General features: G+C 32.0%; 1 protein-coding gene across 2 annotated transcripts in view; it reads left to right on the plus strand.

The window, feature by feature from the left end:
• LOC124369163 (phosphate carrier protein, mitochondrial-like) overlaps positions 1 to 9,458 on the plus strand; it is a 31,752-nt gene extending 22,294 nt beyond the window's left edge. For both annotated transcript variants that reach the window (XM_046826955.1, XM_046826956.1), the window contains exons 5-8: positions 3,520 to 3,681; positions 5,197 to 5,375; positions 6,422 to 6,609; positions 8,801 to 9,458. In XM_046826955.1, the coding sequence (XP_046682911.1) occupies positions 3,520 to 3,681; positions 5,197 to 5,375; positions 6,422 to 6,609; positions 8,801 to 8,967 (696 nt within the window). In that variant the 3' untranslated portion in view covers positions 8,968 to 9,458. The remainder of the gene's footprint in view (positions 1 to 3,519; positions 3,682 to 5,196; positions 5,376 to 6,421; positions 6,610 to 8,800) is intronic.
• Positions 9,459 to 10,396: the final 938 nt, after the last annotated feature.

The following is a 10,396-nucleotide window of genomic DNA, read 5'->3' on the forward strand; positions in this document are numbered from 1 at the left end:
GGAAAGAAATTAAACCAGATGATTTAGTTAAAATGGTTTCTAAACTCTCAAATTCCAAAAGTATGGACTATTACTGGTTATCTAACAATATAATCAAGAAAACCATCCATGAAATCAAAAGGCCATTGGCTATTGTCTTCAATAAATGTCTGGAGGCGGGTTTTTTCCCTGACTCTTTAAAAGTGTCAAAAGTTATTCCGATTTACAAAAAAGGTGACAAGGACAAGCCGCAAAGTTATCGTCCAGTTTCTATTGTCCCCATTTTCTCTAAAATTTTGGAAACCATCATGCACCAACAGCTTTTTTTGTATTTTGAATATTTCAATCTCCTGTCTGAATCACAATTTGGTTTTCGGCCAGGCAGGTCCACAACTTCAGCGGTGTTGGAGGTTGTTAGTCATACCCTTGTGGCCTTCGAGAGGAGGGAATCAACGGCTTTATCTCTCTTAGATTTAAGCAAAGCTTTTGATTGTGTCCCCTTTGATTCAATCATTCAAAAACTCAAATATTATGGTATTTCTGAGAGTGCTTGTCAGATTATTACCTCTTATCTATCGGATAGAAAGCAGTTTGTATCTATTAAGGGGTGTAATTCTTCAATGAAAGAGGTAACAATTGGAGTCCCGCAGGGGTCTGTATTGGGACCTTTCTTTTTTACTGTAATAATTAATGACCTGTCAGTGAACTTAAATGTAAACTCAGTTATCTATGCGGATGACACGTCTCTTTTCTCGAGTAACCGATATCTGGACGTTCTTCAAACAGAGATTGAAAATGCTCAAACCGGAGCATTAAATTGGTTCACCTCCAACAAATTACATTGCAATCCAGAAAAAACTCAAAATCTGTTGCTGAGTTTAACATCTAAAGAAAAGCCTCATCCTGTAAAGTTGTTAGGCTTTGTTATTGATTCGATATTGACCTGGGCTCAGCATGTAAATAATGTGTGTATAAAAATCTCGAGAGTCAGCTATTTACTATGGAAATTAAGAGCTTTAATATCAATAGAACATCTGAGGTCTTCCTATTTTGCACTGTTTCAATCACACTTATCTTATGGTCTAATTCTTTGGGGTCATTCTTCTGGTGTATCGGATATTCTCATCATACAAAAGAAAGTCGTCAGAACACTGTGTGGAGCCAGGTATCTTGAACACTGCCGACCTTTGTTCATCCAAGCTAAAATTCTTACAGTGATCAATTTGTACATCTACCATATCCTTATCTACACTAAAACTAACTTACATTTATTTTTCACTAGGCAGCATTTTCATTGCCATTTGACTAGATTCAGCCATAAGCTTGACTTGCCGCAGCATCGCCTATCAAAAACAGGCTCCTCACATCAGGTAAATTGTGTCAAATTTTTTAACAAATTACACGTTTCGGCTCATGACACTCCATTATCTAATTTTAAGCACAAATTGACCACCTGGTTACAGAATAATCCATTTTATTCTGTAGAGGAGTTTTTACAAACTGATGTTTGCCTTATCTTTTAAGCATAAGTAGCCTATTTATCTGTCTAATTGTTTATTCATGAAATGTCTTATTTATGTATCTTATTTAATAGCCTGTTTTTAATGTATAAATGTGACTGTGCCTATTTCATTGTAATGATCAATGGCAATAAAGTATTTGACTTTGACTTTGACTTTGACTTAACTAAAAATTCTTAAAACACCTCTATATTTATTTGTTATACTTCCTGCTGTATTTAAGTGCGTTACAAGTGTTACAAAATTTTATTTGTTTCTGTAAAACAACCACACTATTAAGTCTAGTTTACAAACACAAATCTTATTAAGATTGTTGAAGTATCTGTTTTAGTAATGACATAACACAAGTAACCATCCCTTTCTTCTCTCTATGACTTTTGACCATGCTTATTATTTCCTACTTCTTTAGTACTTAGTAAGAGTAATTTTCGAAACAATAAAAACGATCGTTAACATAAATCTCACCTCACTAAAAGATGAATGTCAAGAAAAATAGAATAAAAATTGTGGTGTTTTACTGGTGTTTATACTTGTTCTTAGATAACTTAAATTCCATTATCAGTTACAATATGTACATACATGACCTGATTGTCAGCAAGCACAGTTTTCTGATTGTAATAGAGTGTTTAAAATAGAACAAAATTTGAGATAATAGTTTAACTTAACATTTAAATACCTAGAATTACTCAAGTTCTAAATAATAATAATATAATAACTAGTGAACTAAGATAGTACACACCAGTTCAAATAAACTTCTGGACAAAAATTAACAAGAAGCACTTGGTATTGGCATTGGTAACTTGGTGATAACCGTTTATTGATAGTGCTGTTTAAATGAGCACTATCAAGTAATTTATGTTTAGAAACTCTTCATAATTTTAAAATTTATATTCTTGGGTAAATATGTTTTGCAAGCTGTCTCTGTGTCATTTTATGAGGTATAAGGGATATGAATTTAAAACCATTATTAGTTGACAGTTTCAAAACTTTAAAAGAACTTATAAATGCTGTGTTAATTCTGTCCAGGAGGTAATATTTGTAAAACACATTATTGTAAGTTTGCTAATAAATTAATAAAATCTTCAATTACAGTCAGGTGACATTAACATTAACACCATTCCATGAAAGATATGTAAATCTTTTGAACTCCAATACTTATGCAATATCTCACTAGATTTTCAAGTGTTGATTTCAGTTAACTTTCACCTTGATGCAATAAAATGTTGTAACAGTTAAATAAAATTCAGTTTACTACCACTTCTAATTAAAGTTAAACAAACCAGTGCTAGATACTCTGGCAAAGCATTATATCTTAGGCTCTTTACCTGGAGAGGATGGCCATTTAGAATGGCTATTTTGTATTTTCTTGAAACAAACTATATACACCATGACCATGTAATGACAATGTTAAATTAAGTAAATGGTGGTAAACATCTGAAGATAACTTCTGGCTGTACATTATTCATATTGTAATGCACCAACTCATTGGCATTCATGTCTAGTTAGATATTGCGGTCATCCTAGATAAGGACCAGGGTTATCCTATATATAACCACTGAGACCGTGATTATATGTTGTACTGAATTTGAAGCTTATGTCATTGATAATCTTGATGTGCTGTCAAGTTTCAGCTGGATCCTATGTAATCACACCTTGCTCATTGTCACAATTATAAAATATCATAGTTCAGTGTTCATGCACCACTCTTGGAATACAATCATAAAAGTTTATCTTATTAAAAGTATTTTATGATAAATAAAGATTGAAAACATGAAAGAATGTTTTATTAGTATTAAAGATACCTGGGTTAACCTTTTAAAGTACCATAGATCTATTCAGTCGAGATAGTCCCCATGTTTTTTCTGAAAGTTTAGGGGAGTAGATGTAGTTAGTAACAAGACTTAATCACATATAGTACGCTAGCCAACCAGCTTGTAGGGAAATGTCAAAACATGTTTTAGTAAGGTGGTATTTAGAATAGAAGAAAATGCAAATAAAAATACATGTTAAAATGTTGTAGGGGCTGTGCAAGTTTGGGCTGTATGAAGTGTTCAAAGTATACTACTCTAACATTTTGGGAGAAGAGAATTCCTACATATACAGGACATGGCTGTATCTAGCTGCTTCAGCTTCTGCTGAATTCTTTGCTGACATCGCTCTTAGTCCAATGGAATCTGCCAAGGTAAGGAGTGTTTAATCACAATTATGTTTTTCCAACTTTCCATATAAAAAATTCAGTAATAATTGTTTCAACAGCAAATTTGGATCAAAAAATCAGTCATAACGGTTTTATATATAAAAAATACTATTACTTTTCTCTCTGATGTTTGACTTTAGCATATATTTTGAAAATGTTTTAATATTATATAGAACTATCCAAAATTTGTTTATTTATTGAGTCTCATACCCACTACTATAATGTACTTCACCACTTCTGTCACTCTCAGAAATCAAGTGTCTAAAACAGTCAAACATTCCTGAGGCCTAGTACGCAGCACCTGAAAAATGAGGCCTTGAAATAAGATAGACTGGAAAATAAGTCATACAGTTTTTGCTCACGTGTAATTTTTACACCAAATTAAAACTTTCCAAGAGTTAAACCACCAACCAGAACTTTGAAGAGAAACAATAAGTGTACCACAAGCTGAGAGAGGAGTCAAATCTCCTTTCTCACATAAAGACCAATCAGCTCATACTACTTGCATCCATGAGTATAAAACCATTATTAGGTATCCATGTTAAGTTATTAGTACTTATCCATGAAAGGAATTTTCCAATGCACCACCTTGATTGTTATCACTTTTTAATCTTTCCAGGCAGTGATGGTGTACTTAACATCGCTTTGTACAAGGATATGTATAGCATCAGACAAGAATATTTGTTGTTGAAAAATAATGATCCATATGATCAAAGTGACCCAAAGTACATGACCCAATTACAAGACCCAAGTACATTCTAGCTTTCTAAACAAAACTTCTTGTGTTTTCAGAAAAGATTTGTTTGAAATTTATGAGTGTATCAAGATCTTGCATGATTTACTTCACTGTAATTTCTTTTATTTAATCCTATAACAAATTAAGAATGGTTTGGAAATGGAAAGTAACTATTACAATTTTACTGGGATATGGGGGTATATGATTGATTTCAGTTCATCACAAAGTAGAATCAATGGCTGATTGTAAAGTTATACAATATGAAACTCAGCTAACCAGAAGTAAAATTGCATTATCACCAGCATAAAGTCAGACATTTGGGATAGATGTCCTAACAATTTGCTTATTATTTAGAGAAAGCATGCTTATGAGGGAAATGGGCTTCCTGAGGCTATATATATATATATATATGACTTTAAATTTGAACCTTGAAGCACTCCTGAACTGGCAACCAAACTCTTAAAATTACACTATGAATATTTATTTTGTAAAATTTAGGATTTGATCTAGTGGATAAGGTGTGAAGAAAATCCAAAAGCCAAACGCTTTCACAAATTAGGTGATGTGGAAGCTTGTCAGACTTTTGAAGTCATCAACCTGACATCTCTTTGTTCCTTCCGTCAGTCTATAATGTTTATGGATTGTTTTAAAATGATTAATGAACCAATAGTTATTTCCTTATGTAAATTATAATTTATTAGTGTTTGTTCTAAAAGTTTAATTTTAATTAATAAATTAGATTAAAAGATCTTATTTTATTTTAGGTACGGATCCAAACACAACCTGGTTTTGTAAGCACACTGCGTGAAGCTTTGCCCATCATCTATAATGCTGAAGGCATGAATGGCTTCTACAAGAGCTTGGTTCCTCTTTGGATGAGACAGATCCCCTACACTATGATGAAATTTGCCTGCTTTGAGAAGACTATTGAACTATTGTACAAGTGAGTACAAAAATATAGGATTTAACTACAAATAAAACATTAATAATAACTCAATTAAAAATGAAGTAAATAAATGAAATTGTTATCGATCGGTAAAATTTGAATATTTGCCTTGTTTTTTTGTAATGTCACTTAACTTTATTACGTTTTTTGTTAAGTTGTAAAAATAGCTATTAAAAAAAAAAAAAAAAAAAAAAAAAAAAAAACTGCTAAATAATGCATACTATATATCAGTCAAATAAAACTCTGGACATGCTCTATAGAGGAACGTGGCAAAATCAGGCTTTACAGTTAATTCAGAAACAGAAGTGAATAAGAATACATGTCTGTGTTACATTAAAGTTTTTGCACAAGTGACACATATTAAATTGAGAGGTTAAAAGTATTGTATTATGTTTTCATTGAAAGTCAGTGATTATATAAATGTAGTGCTATAGCTCAGATTCAATTGCAAAAGGTTTTCGAAAGGCTTGCTAGTGGTGTCATGAAACTGGATATGTAAAACTTGATCATAACTTGAACTTGATCATAACTTCAGAAAGAGCTGTATAAAAGAGTCTCCATGCCACTGCAGGAAAGGGTTTAGTAGAGTTTCCTAATCAACTGAAGCACTAGAACTCAACAATAAAGAATACTAAAACTTTACTCTAGAAGGATACCTGCAAACAATACAATATATTACAAGGAATTTAGAAAATATAATACATAAGTTATTTTAATGTTGTTTTGCAGATAAAAGGTATAAAGAGACAGTGAAATGCATCATGCACAAGGAAACTGTTGACTCTACTATGCAGTGTACCTCAGTTTATCTCTCATTGATGGTACACCATTATTCTCAATAATCTTGAAAATAGTATATTTTTGTTATTTCAAAAACGTTACATTTCATGAACCAATGGTAAAAATAGGGTCTCTTAATTAAACAGGATTGTTCGCTGGTCACATGTCTAAACATGATCCGTACATTTGTAAATATATTTAGGCTATACATAAATAACTTGCAAACTGGGATGTAAATTATTGTTGATCATAATTTGTGGCAGGTATGTGGTACCCAAGCCTAGATCAGAGTGCACCAAGGGAGAGCAGTTGGTGGTCACGTTTGCTGCTGGTTATATTGCCGGTGTCTTCTGTGCCATTGTCTCTCACCCTGCCGACACTGTAGTCTCCAAACTTAACCAAGACAAGGGTGCGACAGCAGTGGATGTTGCCAAGAAACTTGGATTTGCTGGTGAGTAAAATTAGTTAGTCATTTGAGTTATTTGTCACCAAAGTATAATTTTCTTTCTCATATAACATGATATTCTCCTGTAAAAATAAATACTGTGACTTTTTCTAATCCTAATCATTCCAGTACTAACATCTGGTTTTACCAGACATTGAAAAAGTATGCAAACATGCCAAACAGTGACCAATATAAGCTCCATCTACAGCATCTACAGCATGCCAGTATGTGATTTTACTGACGTGATTTTTCTCATAAAGGATCACTAAAGATTATTTAGATTTACAAGCAATAAAAATGGTTGTTGATAAAGATTATTTAAATGCGTGAAGTTGTGAGTGATGTTTCCATTGCTTACAATAATGGTGAAAGTGACAGTGATCTTAGGTTAGCCCACTGTTTGACATGATTGAAATAGATTTTAGATGTTTGCCTGTGGTTCTCGTATTATTTTACATGTGCTTTGTTGAGCATTTGAAAAAGATAATTATTGATGTACTTCTGATTAAACTTGATGCTTCTTTGAAAATATAAATGTTAGTGTAAATAAAAGAAATTATCATATCTGACTAAATGACTCTGAAATTCTACCTAAAGCAAGTTAAATTGCTTTTCAATAACACACAAGGTTTTGAGTTGACATGTTTTCCATACATGTATAACAATTTTAACCATAACACAACAAATTTTCATGTACTAAAATTAGGGGACTTAACCATAGATGACACAAACCTACAACCATTCTTTGAACAAGGGAAACTTGATGGAAAGTCCAATGCCTTGTCCTCATCAACAAAAGTAAGGGATATACCACCCACCTTGTATACTGCACATAAGTGCTAATTCTATTTTAACAGAGGACTCATTTGGTGGAGAATAAATTATCTGGTTCCAGGTAAACTGGAAAGACATCAAGACAGTTAGGTTTGGTATCTCAGCATGAGGTTGATATATACATATGTATAAGATATGAGAAACCAGACACCATTGGTAGACTATATCCGTACTACAATGTAGCCGGCACCAACTATAGTTAGTTATACCTGCCAATTAAATATGGAAGTTAACAAATATTTCAATAAAATGTGATTATTTACTGGTATCTTGAGAAGAAAAGCATCAAGGCAGCATAGTGTTACCTGAAATACTAGAAGAACTAGAACTAATAATGCTATGAAATAGTATATCCCATCACTTTATCTACCCTTTCCCAGTTTTATTTTTTAGCAAAGCTCTTATCAGTGTCTATTATTCAGTACCTAGGTCAATTTTCACAGTTTTTGATACAAAACTGAACTATTTTAATATACAATTTTCATACTACTTTCACTATAACACACAGCCTATTAATGGTGTTTTAAATAATATTTTATAAGGAATGAAATTTAATGAAAATTCAAAGTTTCAACGAAAATGGATGCCTGGTATGTAGTTTGCTGTATTGTGGTCAGCAAAGTCGGATTAACTGAAATTTCATTCACATTGATGATAACGGTTGAGACGCGTCGTGTGCTGGTCACCTGTTTCCTTTGTTAGACGCACAAACTGCCAGATCATTTGAAGTAATTTTCTCTAATTTATGTTCTATGATTATTTAATTCTATTTTTTTAGTATTGTGAATTTTGTATTGTCTAGATTTCTTTTTGAAAATTCCCCCAAATTTCCTTAAAATTGACTAAAATTTCCTGCGAGCTGTGCTAGTACAGCACTTCTAGTTTTATGCAAGTGCCAGGCTTCACAACATGTTACCATGGAACTCTAGAACTTGGGCCCTCAGGTTTTAAAGAAAAAAATGTTTAAGTGGCTAGTGGAAATAACTGTTTATAACCTGGAAGAGTTTGACACCATCATCAACGACTAATATGTTTCTATGAATGTTTAAAAATTAATTGTAAGTAACATATTAAAACTATCTCTGTTCTAAATGAATATGGAAATAAAGAATATTATTTATTGTCTGTTGAGATTGGATATATTCTGTACCAATGTCTATATGTTTTAAAAGATTATTAACCCAAAATATTTTTTTGTAAACATTTAAAATTTGCTTAGAAGACCAAAAGTTCATCCAATTTTTATAATGACTTAATTAGTGTACCTGCTGCTGTTCTTCAATAATCATCATGTTACATTTTTTATTTGCCTATGCATGAGTGTAGTTATGAGACAAAAATGATTGGACAAAATTTGTTACAGGAATGTGGAAGGGTCTGTTGCCCAGGATTGTGATGATTGGTACACTGACAGCAGCTCAGTGGTTCATATATGACGCAGTAAAGGTGTGGCTGCGTCTGCCCCGTCCCCCACCTCCTGAGATGCCCGAGTCACTCAAGAAGAAACTTGCCGCCAAGGGCGAGTTATAGATTGGTTACCGTCATTGGGGGGTCAACACTTTTAGTAGCTTTTCATAGCTGTTACTGTTAAAAAATTTTCAGTTCTGCTTTCATTTATACACTGCTTTTTTCAAGAAATGTATTCATTTTTTGTTGATAATGTTACCATTGATATTAAATGATTTGAGGTGTTAAATAAAAACATAATCAATTCTAAATCACTTAAATTAAGTAGTGTATTCAATTATATAATTGTTGTCCAGTATGGAAATAACAAGGCAGTATAGGTTTTTTACTGCTTATGAATAACTTAAACTATGTTAGTTTTAATATTCAATTACTAATTGACTCATAGGTAACTTAAACATGCTATCTAAAAGACATCCTTAATATATACAATAAAATAATTTATATGAAAAATAAATGAATATGATAATACAATATAAAAATGTAAATCAGATTTATATCCTAAACAGTTACATGTAATTAAATTTGTATAAATACAGGTTTAAAAGAAACAATTAGTGTTAACTTATTATTTTAATTACCCTTTGAAATTTCCAGGTAATCATTTACTCACCCTATTACATCTTCAACTTACTCTTTGAAATTCCATTTGATATGTGCGAAATCAGGTAATCTTACAAATGTCTTATCACATTCTAAGCTTGTTAAAACAGTAACCTTGGGTAATTTTGATTTTGAGAATCACATATTGAAACCTTCATCGAACTGTATCTTGTCTATATACAAACAAGGTAATATACAACACCATGTGTTGCATAATACACTTCACCGAGGTTGCAGTAGAAATTTTAAGTCAATAGCTCATTCTATTCTTGATATGCCTTCTGGACAGGCAGACAGTAATACAGAAAATAAACTTTTCATTCCCTCTCTAGACAAAGAAGAAACTGTGTCAGTGATAGGCTTTAATGGCGCTCAGTCAAATTCTATGATTGGACATGTACCACCTTTGAACCTGATTTTCCTTGTATAAAAATGAAGTTTATGCAAAGTTTCATGTGTATAAGTCAGTTCGTTCTCAGACAGCGTTCGGACAGACAGGCAGACAAAAATTAATGTCGACAGATCTCGAGGATAGGCCGTCAAGCTAAGGCTTTTCAATGAATAACTCTCTTTGAGAACTGATCTAGTACAACATGTTTTAGATCGCTTTACAGGAATTATAGACCTTTAATTTAGAAAATTTAGGCAATCATGTAACCAGGCTGAAATAAAAACTGCTGAAAATGTTTTGCAATATGAATGTGAGTTAAACTTTTGGTTTTATTAGTTGTGTAACTAATACAATCAGCTATTATACCTACAGGAAATGACACTTTTTTAATTATTTATTACTATAGGAAATCATATTTTTATAATCATAATTTTAGAAAACAACATATTTATTAATAAAGCTATTCTTTAAGAAATTAGTTATTTCTAAATAAAACAC

This window comes from Homalodisca vitripennis, chromosome X (assembly GCF_021130785.1).
Source record: "Homalodisca vitripennis isolate AUS2020 chromosome X, UT_GWSS_2.1, whole genome shotgun sequence".
Classification (NCBI taxonomy): domain Eukaryota; kingdom Metazoa; phylum Arthropoda; class Insecta; order Hemiptera; family Cicadellidae; genus Homalodisca; species Homalodisca vitripennis.